This window comes from Triturus cristatus, chromosome 7 (assembly GCF_964204655.1).
Source record: "Triturus cristatus chromosome 7, aTriCri1.1, whole genome shotgun sequence".
NCBI lineage: Eukaryota > Metazoa > Chordata > Amphibia > Caudata > Salamandridae > Triturus > Triturus cristatus.
Genome location: NC_140590.1, coordinates 395,240,578 through 395,259,327, shown reverse-complemented (window position 1 = coordinate 395,259,327; position 18,750 = coordinate 395,240,578). Strand labels below are relative to the sequence as shown.

The 18,750-nt window shown below is 45.0% G+C and overlaps 1 protein-coding gene across 2 annotated transcripts in view; it reads right to left on the bottom strand.

Moving 5' to 3' along the window:
• LOC146809774 (CD209 antigen-like protein C) overlaps positions 1-18,750 on the bottom strand; it is a 90,546-nt gene that overhangs the window by 50,532 nt on the left and 21,264 nt on the right. For both annotated transcript variants that reach the window (XM_085614385.1, XM_085614384.1), the window contains exon 4: positions 6,858-7,009. In XM_085614385.1, the coding sequence (XP_085470511.1) occupies positions 6,858-7,009 (152 nt within the window). The remainder of the gene's footprint in view (positions 1-6,857; positions 7,010-18,750) is intronic.

Here is an 18,750-nt window from a genome sequence, read left to right as displayed (position 1 = left end):
CAAGAAGTCTGGCCTGAGAAAAGAATAGTGTCAGGTTCTTGGGTGTAGCCCCTTGAAATATGAGTGGGCAGGGAACAGCTTCGCCCCATATATTATATTGTTAAGGTATATGAATATGCACATCTCTCAACCTATTGAATTGATGTGTCCCGGTATGAGTAAAGAGATTGGTTTATTATAACATTTTGTAATGAGTGTTCTATGACATACTTTGTCTTGTCTCATTAAAAGTTTGCCTGACCAAGTTGGAGGGTTCCTATCGAACATTCCTCTCAGGGACATTAAAGGAGGGGACTACCTTTAGGATAGGTGACCTTTAAAAGATGTCTGCCAAAAATACAAACATGGTCCATATAAAGATTATGGGACAGCATTGAGGCAGGTATCTTTTAAGGGTAAGTGGAAGGAGTTTTGACTAACCCCGGTGCTGGTAACTCCGCTCCGACAACGGAGTTTTGAATTTTTGCCTACACCGCGCTCTGTTCCAAATGCAGAGTTTAGAAAAAACTCCCCTCCGTGGCGGCACAGAGTTAGCCAGCCCCTCCACACTCCCAAATTAATAAAAAAAGAAAGCACTTACCTGCGTGGCTGCCTCCTCCCCTGCATGGCCGCTCTCCTTCCTGCTCCTTGCCGTCATTGCCGTCCTTCTCCTATGAAAACACACTACATTGTGCGTCTTGCACATGTGCAAGACACACAACATAGTGTTTTTTCATAGGAGAAGGACGGCAAGGAGCAGGAAGGAGAGAGGCCAGGCAGAGGAGGAGGCAGCCATGCAGGTTAAGTGCCTTCTTTTTTATTTTGTTAATAATTCGGGAGGGTGGAAGGAGCGTAGCGTATTTCCACTGAGTTTTTTTCAAACTCTGTGGAAATACGCATTGAGGCACTATGCCTGCTACACCCACCTTACTGGTGGATGGGGTAGCCCGAAGAGAGAGACCGGGTGGGTCTCCATCCTCAGGGCACCAAAAGCGATATTAATAATAATTTTTCTCCCCTTTCTGGGATATTAACAGACGTGTCTTACGGTGATAATAAGAGGGCATCATCAGTCTCTGCTGAATATTACTTGTATCTCAAATAAACACTAGCCAATTGGTTTGAGACTGCACACACTGACTAGTTAAAAGACTTCACTAACACTCCTAGGTGAACTAAGACCTTACAAGATGACTGCTAAAAAAGACTGGCTTGATTTCGAGAAGTTACGGCCACTTTGGAGAGTCACGTGACTTCATGGGGAAGGACGGAAGAGGATAATTACCTCCCTTCTTTGAGTAGTCCGCTGTCGATGGAGGGAGCAGAGCGGCGCTTTGGGCCACATTGCACTTTGACGAAGTGAGTAGAGGGAATCACTCCGTGTGGAGGAGCACATTTTTTGTCCCTTACTTGATAGCAAAGCAGAATGTTCTAACTGGACATATCGGCCCTCTAATTTTGTGTATGGGGAGTTTGACTTTTGAATCATCCGAAGGAATTATTGTGGGTATCTAAGTATAATACTGGGAAAGGAGTAGAGAGGTGGTTTACATTGATTATCTGAGTGGATCAAGAGCACATGACCCTAGTAAATGCTAAAATATACACTGCAATATAATTAATTGTGAACAGGAGGAGGCTAATGGATGTAATGAACACTCATTAGCATACATTTATTACCCTCATTAGAGAATGCACAATAACATATGATTCCTATGCCCTCTTGGTAATATTTATGTTATTAAACACCACCCTGCATTAATATAAACATCTTGTTGATGGGCAAATTTGTGATAGGATAGTAAATTGGTTTATACCTCCCATATTGATTGGAATATAGACATGTGTGCCTACATCAAAAGGACTATACTGCTGTTTTTATCATAAATATGACACTATCCTTTTGTCTTTTATTTTGGCAGTGTGTGACTACAGGGTAGTGTTCCCACTCTCCCCCAGGGTTTGGGCTGCGATAAATGAAACTCGAGTACGGTATTCGAAGTGTGCCTACTAAGGTGTCTGATAAGGGCAAGTATGGACACAGACACATTCCCTAACATATAGTGAATAATTAGGAGGGAGTGTTACAGAGTTGAAGGGATCTGTATCCTGAGGAAGGCCTTCGACCTTGTTAGGCTTTTTATGAGGCTGAAACGTGTCAGTACAAACAAAGAGGATAATGGAGTCGTGGGTTCTCACATATACCCATTTATAATTAATTTTTAATCCTGTCAAGAGGGACACATAATAAATATATAGGCGGGTGCCCCCTTAGGCAGTTTTAATTCTATCTGTTCTCTGCATTTGGGATTACCTAATTTGAAAATATTGCATTTCATAATCCCTTTATGTTAATGATAGCGCTCCACGTTGAGCGTTGGACTGCGCCAGGGTGTGTCAGCGGGCCCTACGATAAAGCATGCTACTATCTAATGGGTCGGGGTAATAAAATATAAATGTGGTTTTCCCAAATTGACCTGAGAGTGTCGATTAGTTGGGTCTCCCCTCTGTGTATGTGTTGTTTAATTGACTTTGTGTCCTTCTGGTTGTGTGAGTTAGATTGATCTTTTGGGAGATCGTGAGAAGGGGTGATCTCTTGTCCCATCTGGGTTGTGAGCACAATAGTGAGTGCGGCCGCTGAGGGGCAGGGATGTGATTGATATTGACCTGTTTAAGGTGACTAGAAAGTAACCCTTAGTTAGGGTTCGGTCATATAAGATGGACGAGCAGCATATACCTTTTAGTAATAGATGCAGTGGCATCGATTTTAGCTAGTCCCTTCTTGTTGGGAGAGACCACACAGGAGGGTTGGGATATACTTACAGAATAATTAAGTTAAGACCATTTTACATGGTGCCATTTTAACAAATTTTTTAGAGCAAATGCGGCACCACAAGGATTGCTTGTAGTCAATGAGCCATTGACCTTTTTAGAAGACTCGTAATTCATAAGAGATTCGTCGCTCATTGCCTGGAAGTGTACCAGAGATTGGTTGATTTTAATCATTGACACAGCGAAGATAATCTCTGATTCACTATTAATATAGATCCAGACGAGTGAGAACAACTTGAAACCTAAATCCAGCTTACCATTTTTAAAAAGAAATTAGATGCAGCAAACATGGAGGTTAATGCGTACAAGGACTATTTGACGCGCTCAAAGATTAATACGTTACAAAAGGACCTGAAGGGGTTTTTATGTGAAAAAGTGTATCAATATGTGAGTGATCAATATGCACATCAGAAGGAAGCCATGAACACAAAAAAGAAACAACTGGGAAATAAGATACTGATAACTCTAGTTCAGGCAATGAGAGTTTGGAGAATGATTACAGACCAAGGAACAGGGGACGTTTTGTTTTTTTCATCAAGCAACACATACCTTTCAACAGATGCCCTCAGGGCCTGGCTTTGGGTGACCACCGATATATCCCCCAATACAACCATTTCAGTATTACCCCAATCTCAATCCTTTTTTAGGGAGAGGCAGGGAGAGAGGCAGAGGCAGACAAAAGGGACAAAGAGTCCAGTTGGAGGACTTCAAATAGCTAGTCACCAGGAGTATGACCCGGGAAACTCTACCAGGAATGAGCAGAGAAACAGTTTGATTATGAAGATGACTGATATTACATTGATTGAGGCACAAGAGGATGTCCTTAAAAAAGGCCTAGGCTTTGTCCCTACAAATCACGTGGACTTTATTAAACTCAGGTGCAAACTTGCAGATTTTTTTTTTAGGAAGGTCCGGCTTAATGTGTTTTTTGAGGGTCATGATAGAGATATTTTTCAAAAGGGTGGGGACACTGGACTCCGGCCAAACACCACTTTTGTTCCATTGCTCGTATATGTTCTGCCTGAGATTGTGGTTTTTGAGCAAGGGTTCATCAGGAAGATAGAACAATTTGATGCAATGAGTAAAAAAACCTTCATTTTTCCAATTTGGAACAGAAGACAATCAGAGAACTTAAAGAGGACCCACGTATTATCATAAAACCAGCTGACAAGAGTGGTGCCTTGATTATCCTTACTAGGGTGGCTTACGATGTGGAATATCAATGACTCCTAGGGGATAGGAGAAACTATGAGGTCCTGGCCAGAGATCCTACAATAGAACTACATAAAAGCAACAACATCATTGTGGAAGAAGCCTTGGCTAATGATTGGATTTGTCAAAAAGAGGCGACCTTAATGCGGAAGGAAAAACCGAAGATCCTGTACTTTTATATACTACCTAAAGTACATAAGCTTGTAAGACCTCCACGGGTCGACATATAGTGTCGGTGATTGACTCCCTACTTGAACTGTTATCCTAATTCTGTGATTTCTTTCTAAGGCCAATGGTCCAGAAAATGCCAACTTACCTATAAGATACAAGGGAGGTGCTTAGTCTGATAAAGGATCTCAATTTCAATCTGAATGAAGAATGTCTAACTGGTTTAGACATCAAATCACTTTATATAAATATCCCTCAAAAAGAAGCATTGATTGAATGATTGAGAGCATTCTCTTTACTGAAGATTGGAAGTTCGAGACTCCAAGGCACTTCATACTATCTCTTACAGAAGTGGCCCTCACCAGAAACCTTTTTCAGGACCATGAGACTTTGTATTTACAAACCCATGGCACTTCCATAGGAAGTTCCTGTGCACCAAGTTTGGCTTGTTTATATGTGTCGCACTTTGAAAATGAGTACATCTATGCCAGGACTAGCCCTTTTGCAGACTCTATAAAGTGGTGGCATCGATATATTGACCATGTCCTCCTAATATGGCGGGGGGACCGGAGTTCTGCAGATGAATTTCTAAGGTGGTTGAACAGTGGGAATCTCTCTGTCTTTTACAGCCAGCCATTTTTGGACGTAATCATCAAATCAGAGGGGCGAAAACAGATCAGTGAAGTCTTTCACAAACCCACTGATAAAAACAACTTGTTATCCTTTCATAGTTTCCATCCTATATCCTTTAGGGAGAACCTCCCATTTGTCAATAAGGACTATACTACTGTTTTTATCATAAATATTACACTATCGTTTTATCATTTATTTTGGTAGTGTTTGACTACAGATCAATGTTCCCACTCTATCACCGGGTGTGGGCCGCGATAAATGAAACTCTGGTACGCCATTCGAAGTGTGCCTACTAAGGTGCCTAATAAGGACAAGTATGGCCACAGACACACTCCCTAACATATAGTGAATAACTAGGAGGGAGTGTTACAGAGTTGAAGGGATCTGTATCCTGAGGGATGCTTTTGACCCTGTTGGGCGATTTAAGAGGCTGAAACATGTTGGTACAAGCAGACAGGATAATGGAGTTGTGGGTTCTCACAGACACTCATTTATAATGAATGTTTAATCCTGCAAAGAGGGAACCATAATAAATATATAGGTGAGTGCCCCCATAGGCAGTTTTACTTTTATCTGTTCTCGGCATTTGGAATCCCTAATTTGAAATGATTGCGAATCATAATCCCTTTATGTTAATAATAGCACTCCACCCTGAGCGTTTGACTGCGCCAGGGTGTGTCAGCGGGTCCTATAATGAAACATGCCACTATCTAGTGGGTGAGGGCAGTCAAGAAAACACATAGGGTGTTCCCAAATTGACCGATTAGGTGGGTCTCTCCTTTTTGTAAGTGTTGTTTAATTTACTTTTTTCCTTCTCATTGTGTGAGTTATATCAATATTTTGGGAGAGTGAGAGAAAGCATAATCTGTTGTCCCTTCTGGGTTGTGAGCATAATAGCTTCAACCAACGCATCCCAGCACAATGGCACCTCCTGCCCACAATTGGGTGCCCTATCGGTCACTGTCTGGGCCCAATATGCATTCTTAATGGGGAGCCATTAACAGGCCAAGGCAGCTGGCTATTCCGAGAAGGCCTCAGTAGATTTTAGGCAAGAAAATGGCAACTTTCGAAAAGTGCAAAAAGAACAATTGATGGACAGAATGCAGAACAATGTCATACATTCACCCCAGTACAGAGATCTGGGCCTAAATCCATCGTTTTTGCTCACCATGCTATTCCAGTTTGGACCCAGCCATATGTAAATCAGTCTTGACCCTGTGACTTATGGGAACAGTCCATCCCGAACTGCCAGGCCAGGTCCTTCCTGGACTGGAAAGAAGCATCCTAGGGACCGGTTTCAGCAAAAAGAACAATTGATGGACAGAATGCAGACCAATGTCATACATTCACCCCAGTACAGAGATCTGGGCCTAAATCCATTGTTGTTTTGCTCATTATGCCATCCCAGTTTGGACCCAGCCATTTGCAAATCAGTCATCCATTTGGAATGGCATGGTGAGCAAAAAACGATGGATTTAGGCCCATGTTTCTGTACTGGGGTGAATGTATGACATTGTTCTGCATTCTGTCCATCATTTGTTCTTTTTCAACTTTCTGAAAGTGGCATTTTCAAACATGTAATTTAAAATCTGACTTTATCATTAGAGAGGGTTTTAAATTACAGTTCATTTGTGGCCGAACATGACATTTCTACATGCTCCCAATCAAACATTAGCACTTGTTAAATGTAAAAATGTAACTCAGTGTTAATCCATGGTAGAGGTAGAAATACTTTTGCTAAAGATCTTGGATCCAAAAGTATGAAGCTCTTGTCGCAAAATAATAGTTGTACTTTGTGCTTGCAACACAGACAGCAGGAGGGGGGCGTACATTAGGGAGACAGATGGAAAGACAATCTCAGGTAAAGTGCTTAAACTAAAAGAAAAGAGTAGCACCTAATAAAATGATCTTTGATTGACATAAAAACCATAGGAGAGGCTGCACAGTTTACAACGGTTTTGGAACATACCAAAGTCTGCTCATGTGCCAGCTGTAGCCTACCTTATTTACTCTTGAACAGTTCACTTTTTTACCTGTTCCTGTTGGCTTTTGATTACCACAAGTTGAGACACCATCCGCTTGCAGTGATCTTGGCTGTCAGTCCAGTTCATTTGGTCCACAGTAAAGAAATAACAGTTTTCAGAATACTGGAGCCAGTTGACAGGGCAGTATCTGCATTGATTCTCTGTCGATTTAAGGGGGCACAAAAACAAATGTAGATTTTATTATTTTTCAGGACCAGGTTCAGAGAAGATAATAATTTTAAAGCCAATGAATGTGATTGTGCTTACTTTGGTCTTTGCTAAGGATGCACGAAGAAAGGCAATTTAATGTTGCATCTTGTTTCACGAGTTGCTAATACCACAAACTCATTGGTGGGCCTGTGCATTTATCTTTAAGAGTGCACAAAGAGTGAAGGGTTGAAAGATGCCTGTTATGGCACCGGATGAATACATTTAACCTTTCAAATATGAGGTCTGCAGGGTGCATGCAGAGCCAGGAAGGACTGATAGTGTGACCCAGGCCTCTTCCCATCACATTAGAGTTCTAGCCTACATTCTCTGGTCCTGGTAAATGCTGTCTTGGCCGGGAAGGATTTGGGTTAGTCAAAGTAAGCTCCAGGCAGCAGGGTTTGTAGACTTACTCCTGGCTCGTATGTTGGGCATACGAGTTGTGAGAAAGTGGTTCTGGCCTTCTAATCCGCCTAGATGTTTGCTTTTTGATCACTCGAGCGAGGCACCGTTTTTATCGGGAGACCCAGGGGAACGCTGGGTGGTTAGAAATTTGTGTCAGCCCGGTGATGCCACAACGTTCCCACACAAAAATGTGTGAAAAAATTGATTTTTTTCAGCTAAATTTGACGTTTGCAGATGATTCTGGGTAAGGAAACGTTGGGAGATCCACACAAGCCATACCTCCCTGGAGTCCCCCGGGTGTCTAGTTTTCAGAAATGTGTGGGTTTGGTAGGTTTCCCCAGGTGGCCGCCAAGCACCAGGCTAAAAACCCAGGTGACCCCCTTGCAAAACCAGGTCGTTTTCAGATGGGCAATTTTGATGTCGCCTCACGAGTGAGGCACCATTTTTATCAGGAGACCCGTGGGAACGCTGGGTGGTAGGAAATTTGTGTCAGCCCGGTGATGCCACAACTTTCCCACACAAAAATGTGTGAAAAAAGAGATTTTTTCAGCTAAATTTGAGGTTTGCAGGGGATTCTGGGTAAGAAAACGTTGGGGGATCCACGCAAGCCACACCTCCCTGGAATCCGCTGGGTGTCTAGTTTCAGAAATGTGTGGGTTTGGTAGGTTTCCCTAGATGGCTGCCGACCACGGGGCCAAAAACTTATGGGACCCCCCTTGCAAAACCAGGTTATTTTTTGATAGGATATTTTGATGTCGCCTCAATAGGTTTTGGGCCCTTGCCTGTCGTGGGTACTTGACCCACCCACGTGAGTGAGGTATCATTTTTATCGGGAGACCTGGGAGAACACTGGGTGGGAGGAAATTTGTGGATCCACGTACATTCCAGAACTTTGAGAAGAAAGTGATTTTTTCAGCTAAATTTGAGGTTTGTAGGGGGTTCTGGGTATGAAAACGTTGGGGGACCCACACAAGCCATACCTCGCTGGACTCCCCCAGGTTTCTAGTTCTCAGAAATGTGTGGGTTTGGTAGGATTCCCTAGATGGCCGCCAAGCCCGAGGCCAAAAACTCATGGGACCCCCCTTGCAAAACCTGGTTGTTTTGTGATAGGTAATTTTGATGTCGCCTCAATAGGTTTTGACGCAAGTGAGGTACCATTTATCTCCGAAGACTTTGGGGAACGCGGTGTTTGGGGAATTTTGTGGATCCACGCAGATTCCAGAACTTTCCACCACAGAAATGTGAGGAAAATGTGGGTTTTTCTACCAAGTTTTAGGTTTGCAAGGGATTGTGGGTAACAGTACCTGGTGAGAACCAGTCAAGTCACCCCATCCTGGATTCCCCTGGGTGTACAGGTTTGCTAGGTTTCCCTACACGTCAGCTGCGCTAGGGCCCAAAATCCACAGGTAGGCACATTGCTAAAAAAAAGTCTGAGCCTAGTGGGCTTTCTGCCGAGCTGGGGGGGATCGGGGGAAGGGGGTTTGTTCCGATATGCCCCCAAGGGGGGCAGAAAGACTGTGGCTATTTTTTGTGAGAGTGGAGGCATTGGTATGTCCATTTTGGGCAACACCCACCCCCATGCATAAAAAAAGCCTGCATAATCGCTGGCGCCTAGTGGGCCCTTCTGCCCCCCAAAGGGCAGATCAGGGGCCACTGTCCCCATCTGCCCTCCCGGGGGGCAGAAATACTGGAATTTCTCTGGGGGTGGGGGTATTGTCATGCCCATTTCGGGCAGCCCACACCCTAAAAACAAATGCACAAAAGAAATCCTTGGCGTCAAGTGGGCTTTCTGCCCCTCCAGGGGGCAGATTGGGGGCTACTGTCCCCATCTGCCCCCAGGGGGGGAGAAAGGCTATAATGGTGGCGGGGGTGGGGGCATAGGCATGCCTATTTCGGGCAGCCCCCACCCTAAAAACAAATGCACAAAAGAAATCCTTGGCGTCAAGTGGGCTTTCTGCCCCTCCGGGGGGCAGATTGGGGGCTACTGTCCCCATCTGCCCCCATGGGGGCAGAAAAGCTGTAATGGTGGCAGGTGGGTGGGGGCATTGGCGTGCCCGTTTCCGGCAGCCCCCATGCTAATTTTTTTTTTCAAAAAACAAATCCCTGGTTTTAGTGGCCTTTCTGCCCCCGGGGGAGCAGATTGGGTGCTACTGTCTCCATCTGCCCCCCAGGGGGGGCAGAAAGAATGTAATGATTGCAGGGGTGGGGGCATGGGCATGCCCATTTTGGGCAGCCCCTATCCTTATTTTTATATTCTAAAAAAATCCCTGGTGTTTAGTGGGCTTTCTGCCTCCCGGGGGGCAGAAAGGCTGTAAAGGTGGCAGGGGGTGGCGGCATTGGCATGCCCATTTCGGGCAGCCCCCACCCTAAAAACAAATTTGCAGAAAAATCCTGGCGTCAAGTGTTTTTCTGCCCCCTCGTGGCAGATTGGGGGATACTGCTCCATCTGCCCCCCAGGGAGTGCAGAAAAGCTGCAATGGGGGCAGGGGGGTAGGGGCATTGGTGTGCCCGTTTAAGGCAGCCCCCACCCTAAATACAACTGCGCAAAAAAAATCCCTGGCGTCAAGTGGGCTTTCCGCCCCCCCCGAAGAGGCAGATTAGGGGCCAATGGTGGCAGGTGGGTGGGGGCATTGGCGTGCCCATTTCGGGCAGCCCCCACGCAAACTTTTTATTCTCCAAAAAACAAATCCCTGGTGTTTAGTGGGCTTTCTGCACCCCGGGGGGCAGATTGGGGGCTACTGTCTCCATCTGCTCCCCGGGGGGCAGAAAGACTGTAATGATTGCAGGGGTTGGGGGCATGGGCATGCCCATTTTGGGCAGCCCCCCCTAATTTTTATATTCTAAAAAAAATCCCTGTTGTCTAGTTGGCTTTTTGCCCCCCCCAGGGGGCTGATTGGGGGCTACTGACTAAATTATGCCAAAATGATAGGGGGGGAGCAAAGGCCCTTGCCCAAGGGGCCGCTCCCCCCTCCCTGGTGTCTAGTGGGTGGATCCCTGCTTGGGGATTGCCCTCCTGTGGCGATCCCCAAACAGGGATCCTCTGGGAGGGGTACCATTGGAAAGGGGAGATTCTCGCCTTTCCAACGATACCTCTCCCGTCTTTCTACGTGCTCAGGGGGCTGAGATAGCCCTCTGAGCACGTAGAAAGGGAAACTGAAATGAGCCTCTTGGCTCATTTTAGTTTCGGTTTCACTGAAATGATGTCAGCGCGACGTGCGCGCCGATCGTCATTTCAAAGAAACCAGAGGGGTCCTCGGGAGCTGCGGAAGCTGCGGAAGCTCTTCCCCAGCTCCAGAGACTCTTTTGGCATAAAGTGAATCCCTCTGGTGCCCGCACGGGAGGGATTCCGGGGACGATGTGTCATGTCGGCCTGGAGCCGTCATGAGCACATGCCCCCGTGCATCATGATGGCTCCAGGCCTTCATGAGCACGGAAAGGGTTAAATGATGAGACTGACAGCCACTCATGATCAAAGCTTGCATGCTTTGGTGCCAGTATTAAGTGCTCCTACTCAGTTATGTTTAACCCTGGCATTTAGGGATAGGATAATGCTTCAACATGTGAGTTGTGGTACTAGACCCCCCTCTCTTGGGAGGAGTAAGAATGATTACACACTGTTATCCAAAAGTAATTCGATCAGCTTGTGCATATTTGTAAATTGCTTCATAGTATTGAGTAGTGTGTGTGGAATAAATGTTGTTTTTCCTTTTTCAAAAGAAAAAGCACAGACTGAAAAATCATTTATTGAGTGTTAATACTGTGTGTCTGTGAATGGTGATAACTAGCCCACAACACCTCTCTTGAGTAGGCCTTGGACTGCTGTGCTTCACTATCCTGTGAGAGTCAAGCGCTACAATGAGGTGGTTGGTTCCCTGTGAAGGACAAATGTAGATCCATTACTTGTGCAGGCCATACAACTAATGACTCATTTTCTAACACTTGTACACAATGCCTGTATCTCCTGATCACAACCTTCTTCCAGTATATTGTGCGTCAAGCTCCACTTCTGAAACCATGCTGAATTATGATTGGGCCAAGAAGCAGATGAGCAAGGCCAGAATGTAAATAGAATGGAAGGCAAAAGGTCATGTCAGTGCTACCCCATCTCATTTATGGTGGTCCACGTCCAGTCAGGATTCAGTGGAGACGGAGAGCTAGACCATGAATTGTCTAGAGGTTGTATTCATGCCCTCACATCTCCCAGCACATGTATTGTCTGCCCATGCTTCTCCCTTTAGATCAACAACTTTCAACAGGATTTGTTAGAAACGGGATTTCTGGTTGGCTGAGGCATGCGCCAAAGCCAGGCAGAAACCACCACTCTAGTCAAGGTAAGGCGAAACACACAGTAGATAACCCCTGCTCACCCCCTTGGTAGCTAGGCATGAGCAGACAGGCTTATCCTCAAGGCAATGTGTAAAGTATTTGCACCATCACTCACAGTAACTTAGTGAAACACCACAAATGTACACCACACAGGTTGTTATAAAAATATAAATATCTTTATCTAATTAAAGCAAGATCAAAACAACACGAATCCACATGTACCATAAAAGCTGTTTCTTTAAGAAGTGTTCTTTGGAATGCTCTTGTAAAAATAACTGTACTGGTAAAAATAAAGGCACTTGTAGAGTCAGTATGGCTGTAAACTCTGTCTTCCAACGTGTGAAAAGTCACTGTAAAAATGTGCTCCTCCCAACAGTGGGCACTTGTACCTTGTGCGCGGGGCCTCGCTCACACTACGATCGGGTTGAGCTAATTATGGCATTCTTGCAGAAATGCTGCCTTCCCTGTTGTGTTTCTCCCAACAATGCCCCCGCAGTACTGGTAGACCAAAAAGAATGCGGCACTTGTAGAAAAGAACTCGGTCCTTCACGGATGCCAATATGCCCCGCTGCCCTCGTAGCAAAGCATGCTGCCCCCAAGATTGGTTTAAACAACAAGATGCCCCCGCTGTATTAGGTCTCACCAGCAGGACGCTTTCCTGCTTCTTCTAATCACTTTCAGGGGGAAGCATCCGGCTCCTGAGAGCGGGCCCCGGTACTGCAGCAACTCAGCTGTGCTGGGACAGGCCATCGGAAAGGACTGGGCATGGGGGCTACACTGGCCTGGAAACTGCCTTTTCCCCACCCCCTTCCAGGTACTTGCACACAGCCGCGCTGGACCGGAGTTCGAGCAGTTACCTGGGGGGGTTGCCTCATCGATTCTGCTTTTCGGGTAGGGCACGCACTCTCAAGCGCCAGGACGGTCCCTCAGAGGATACGCGCTGGGGGCAAGACAGACCTCACAATTAGCACCAGCTGTGCGCTGACCAGCACACCGAGTCTGGGAACACCCGGGCAGGCAGGACAGAGTGCAGGAGGCCACAGTCAGGGAGCAGAGACACGCGCTCAGCGTTGATACAAGTAGTTGCTTCTTATAAACTTTAGTGTCCCTGAGTTTGTAACAGGAGGCCAGCTCTTCCCAGGCCCTTGGAGACTTTTGGACACAGCACACAGCAAAGTCCCTTCTTCAAGCAGGTGGGGGGACACAGCACACAGCAAAGTCCCCCTTGTCCTCTTCCTCAGTGAAAACAGCAAACTGCAGGTCAGCCCCAGAACACACAGCAAGGGCAGTCCTCGTCAGTCTCTTCAGCTGATCTTCTTGGGCAGGGATTCCTCTTGATTGCAGAAGTAGTCTAATTTTACTGGGGTTTCAGCTCTTACTTTTATAGCCCAAAAGTATTTGTTCTTACATGTGTGAGGGGTCCATAATCCAGTCCAAACCAGTTCTAGGTGCCCTCTGCCAGGGCATGTCTTCATCCTTTGTGAGCGTGGGCCAGGGCTATCTGACGGACTGCAGGAGGTGGAGCCAGCATTGTGGGAGGCAGGCACAGCCCTATGCAGACCCAGGTGCTACTCCTCCCCACCACTCTACATTTTGAGGGGCCTATTCAGCCTATTGCTGACTCACCCAGTCTCCTGGAGCCACTCCCAGCCCCAGTCACTCACAAATCAGACAGTCAATACACAAACAGGCAGAGGCACACAGAAAGGTTGAACAGGAAAATAGCCACTTTCTAAAAGTGCTATTTTCAAACATGGAATTTAACAACCACCTTTCCTAAAAGATGCATTATCAAATTCTGAGTTCAGGGATACCAGACTTCAGCTTCCCATCTTGCTCATATGGGGAGATATGCAGGTACACATGGAACATAGCATTCCCCATTCTATCATATGGGCAAGATGGCCGTTCAATAGTCAAAAACGAAATTGGCAGTATTTCACTATCAGGACATGTCACCCACACTAGTACATGTCCTACCTTTCACATACACTGAACCCTGCCCGGGGGGGAGGGGGGGGTACCTTGGGCCTACCCTAGGGGTGTCCAATGTGTAAGAAAAGGGAAGGGTCAGGACTGGTCAGTGTGTACACTGGCCAGGACAACATGGCAGTTCACAGACTGCGCACAGGCACTGCGGTGGCAGGCCTGAGACACCATTTTAGGGCTACTCATGTGGGTGGCACAATCAGTGCTGCAGGCCCACTAGTAGCATTCGAATTACCAGCCCCGAGCACACTCAGTGCACTTTACTAGGGACCTACTGGTAAAACAAATATGCCAATCATGGATAATCAATCACAATAACAATTTACAGAGAGAGCATATGCACTTTAGCACTGATCAGCAGTGGCAAAGTGCCCAGGGTCCTATTGCCAACAACCACAGGTCAGGAAAAACAAGGGAGGAAGAAGCAAAACGTTTGGGGATAACCCTGCAAAAAGGGCCATTTCCAACAGGATTCATCAGAATTAGAAGGAGTGGGCTAAAGTGTTAATGCTCCAGGTCACAATTTCCTGCCTCCTACCTCCAGGATCGAAGGATTCAGGACATATACTCTTGGAAATTAGTTACCTGTATCACTGTATGTATATGAAACAAAAAGTAAAGTGCAGGGGGCAACAGGAAGTGGAGCACTGTCATAAACTCACAAGTTGTAACATGGTCTCAAGGTGAAAAAGCCTTCTTGCAGCTTACGCCTTCTTCAAGAAAGTGAACAAGCTCACAGAATCAGTTTGCTACTGTGTTGAGTATGTACATTTTTGTGTTTAATTTTGTAACACTTACACACCATCTATCCATCCTTCACACACTCACATTTAGCCAAGTATTCATCCATGTATGGACAATTTCACACATCCAGCCAACCAGCCAAATATGTACACATTCACCCCTCCTTCATACACCTACTATTGCACCGATGCTCTCATGTCTGTACATCCGTCCTTCTACCACATATGCAACTAAACCCATCCATGGTTTTTGGGGAGTGAGTTTATAGTTTTTAACCTCTCAGGACCCAAGACACCAAGAGGCACATCAATGAAAAAGTGGCTCAGGGCAGCACAGCAAGACACCTTGCTGTGCCACCCTGCATCACTAGGAAAGGACAGGAAGGAGCCGTATTTAAGACCTACAGCAAAGTCCTGTCCATTTGCCTTGTGTTGGCGACATTTTGGCAGTCTAGTGCTAATGCAAGCAACCTTGTACTATGATGCAAGGGTACCTCCACTGCATGCAGGATTATTTTTGTGCAGGATGGGACACCTTCTTGCACATAAACAACCCTGAGAGGTTTTTTCTTCTCTCTATGTGTGTGTTGAAGAATGCAGCACACGTAAAAAGCAGATAAACAAGAAGGAATAAAGATATTTCTCATCTTTGGGCCACACCTGGAGATGCTTGAGATTCTGGCGCATTTCCAAGTTTGCAAGTCCATGTAAATCTGGGAATGTGCCAAAACCATGGGAGTTGCATGGGAACACCCACCACAAAGCCCATGGAGCGCCTCCCTTGCACAGAGTAAGGCAATGCAGTGATTTGCACTGTGCTATCTTACTCCAGATTTGTGAAGCCATTCAAAGTCATGCAAAGGGGTTTTGCATCACTTCATATACTCTGACTTAGAGGCCTGTATTACTCGTGTGCCACTTTGCATGGTGCAAACGTGACGCAAGCCTATCATAAATATGTCCATTAGTGTGGAGCTGAGCTGCCAGCTAGAAATTCATAGTTAGCTGAAATAAAGCTCATGACTACACAATCAGTTGACAAGTTGACTTTGGAAGAGAGACCACGTCTGTCTGTTCTGTCCCTAGAAGAGGACTGAAGCCTGGGTTTTCTTTTCCAAGGCTACAGGCTTCTGGAATTGTGTCAGGGGTCAACCAGTGGCAGGAATCTACCAGTCCAGCTGAAAGTGAACTGCACAGCACTCTGCTGGACTTCCTATCTGGTTAAAGTGACATTATAGTGAGAAATTGCAATATCATCTTACTTTAAATTATAAAGAAATCTTAGAAATTCACTGAAACAAAGAGAGGTTTAAGGACCTTATAATAAGGTGAAAATGTCAGTTAAATATAGTGCTTTAAACTAACAAAACCACTTAAAATCACTAGTTATGTTTATCTCAAGTAACAATAACCAATGCCCTAAAGTAACTATAACTTGTACCCCAATCATGCACAGTGTTGTCATGAATGATGTAATTTGAGATGTTGCAATGATGTTATCAATGATGTCTTAGAACGTCATGAGTGGTGTAATATAAGAGATCATTAGCAGTACATGGTATAAACGTGTATATAGGGATGATTTTCTTGCACAGTTGTATAACAACCCATATTTCACAAGGAACCTTTAAATATGGAAAATGTTTCACAGTTTCCTGTAAATTACAGATATTATCTCCTACGGACAGCCCCATAAACACTCTGCATAGCCTTGCCATGGTGAGCGCTACTAGGCATATGCTGCATGGAGGACCAAATTGTGTTGAAAGGTTATCTACATTATGCAGTTGAAAGGATAGCTACATAGTGCAACACATTCTCTGGCAGTCTCATTTTCATCCATTTGAGCAAGAATTACAATTTTTGTGAAATCTACAAAATATATGGCAAATATGATAAATCCATAATGAAGTAGTATTAGCTGAAGCCACAGAATTTCATATATCCACTGTCCATACCATTGTCTACTGTTTTATCAACAAATAATTCATAAAAGGTAGCAGATTTTAAATATTCTCATTTTAATCAGTGCCACTGTTGTTAACTGTAGTTTTGAGAAAACAGTGTTTACAAGCTAACTGTCCCCAAATTAACATGTATTATAAAAAAAGCCTAATTGCTAACAGGAGTGATGTGGTCCTATGTTGCCATCTAGTGACATTTACACAGCAGCGAGCCTTGTGATTTATGCCAACGGAACCTCTCTCAATGCCAATATTGGGCCATATTTCATTGTTATTCGTTATATAGTGTGTGTGCATGTGCATCTGCATGTGCATATGAGTGTGTCTTCCCTTTTATTTTATTTGCCTGTTTTGCTTTTTTGTTGATATATTTGTCACCTATAAAATATTCATGCTCACCACTATTGACCTATTGAATTGTATTTATTGGCTGTAGTGAACCTCTTGTTTAGTTTGTGAACATAGCACAAACTTTTCAGACGCTCACCCCCAGTCACAGATCTGGGTTGAATCCATCATCATTCTTTAGGTCACTTCGCCACCCAGTTCAGACACAGCTATTTGCAAATCAGTCTTGGCCCTGTGCCTCATGGGAACAGTCCAGCTCGAACTGCCAAGCCATGTCTTCCCTGGACCGGAAACAAGCATCCTGGGACCGGTTCCGGGCTAACAGCCAGGCTAGCTTGAATCCAGTGGCAAAGTGAGCAAGGGACCCACGTCTGGGCATACCTTGCCAAGTTTGTGAACATCACCACGTTATGTGAATTACTGACATAAACCACTAGATGGAGTAGATTACCAGGATATATGTTCCTGTTTAAGCAAAATGAGATACATGCTTAGGTTAGATACAATTGATGTCAAGAACTTCCATAGAAATCCTAAAAAATAAATCTTTTTAAATTGCTACATTTGAAAATACAATAGACATTATGAATTAATGACGAAAAGAAACCTAGATAGTTCCGTTTGGTATTTTTATTAACCTGAAGAAGAGATCTCATAGTTTGAAAGAATGTCTTTTTGACCTTTAATAGACTTACCTTTCTAATAAAATAATAAAATAACTTGAAGACCCTTGGACCATGGAACATTTTTAATGTGTACTATAGTTTGGCTACGTATGGGAGTTCATGTAATCAAAAACAACAAAAAGAGAACTATGTGGAGTAGTGTTTGGGTCAGCCCTCTCAAGCCATTGCCTTTCCAGCTTGTTTCATGTCAGGCATTGCTTGGATGGCTTGCCCCTCAAGGCCACAGCATCTTGTAGATGTATACCTTGTGATCTTGGCTTTATGGTAAGTGTTCAGCCATTAAATAGTTTGTTACTGTGACCACATTTATTACAGTCCTTGGAAATAGACAGCGTTTTTTGCTCTTTAGTGTTATCTTACTCCTGCTGACTGTGCTCTCTCACACATAAGTAGTCATTCTCCCATTCCTCCCCAGTAGGCCTCTCACTTAAGCCAGTTGCTCTAGCTTAGCACTGGGAGAAGGAAGCAAGCCCCCGGGGACTACTGCTCCTAGCTTTTTCGGTACCTGGCCAAGCCGAACTGGCCAACCGGGCAAGCGGGCAATCCCCCGGGAGGCTGGAGCCCCAGGAGGCCGGTTTTGCCACATGGAGGCCGGTTTCTGACTCCGGGAGTTGTGGTGCACATTACGCGATTCCAGCGGCAACTTTAAAAAGTTGCTCTGGTTCTAACGCACATAAGCATGTCTGCACACGGGGGCTGAAGCTAGCATTTTTGCCAGGGCTGTTTTCAATTCCCAGTCCGGCCCTGTACCTGGCGCACAGCACTTTGATCCAACGCAACCTCACATTCGAGGAAATTAAGAAAGGACAAAAGATCTTTTTCTCCTCATCCATATTCAGTTTTGATACTGGAAGAGGTGTGCCCTTTCTTTTATTCTTAATTTCCTATACAATTCACCTCGAAATTAATGAGTTTAGACTCTGTGGTATCTCTCATGTGTAGCATGTTCCGAATTTTCATATACTAGTACCAGCTCCTGCAGCTCTACCTTTTTCTTCATTCAGTTCCATCTCTCAAATGGCTCTTCAGTCATTTGTCTGTATCGTACTGTGATATCAAAACTATCAGCAAATCGGAACACTCATACTACACAGGCACTGCACACTATTCTCCTTGGGGTCATTCAAACTCACATTACCTCCTAATCTGCCTTTCACCCAGATGGCACTGTACAATCGGCATGCATAAGGCTCATACTTAGGGTCAGATTTACGATTTAATCACGCAGTGCAAT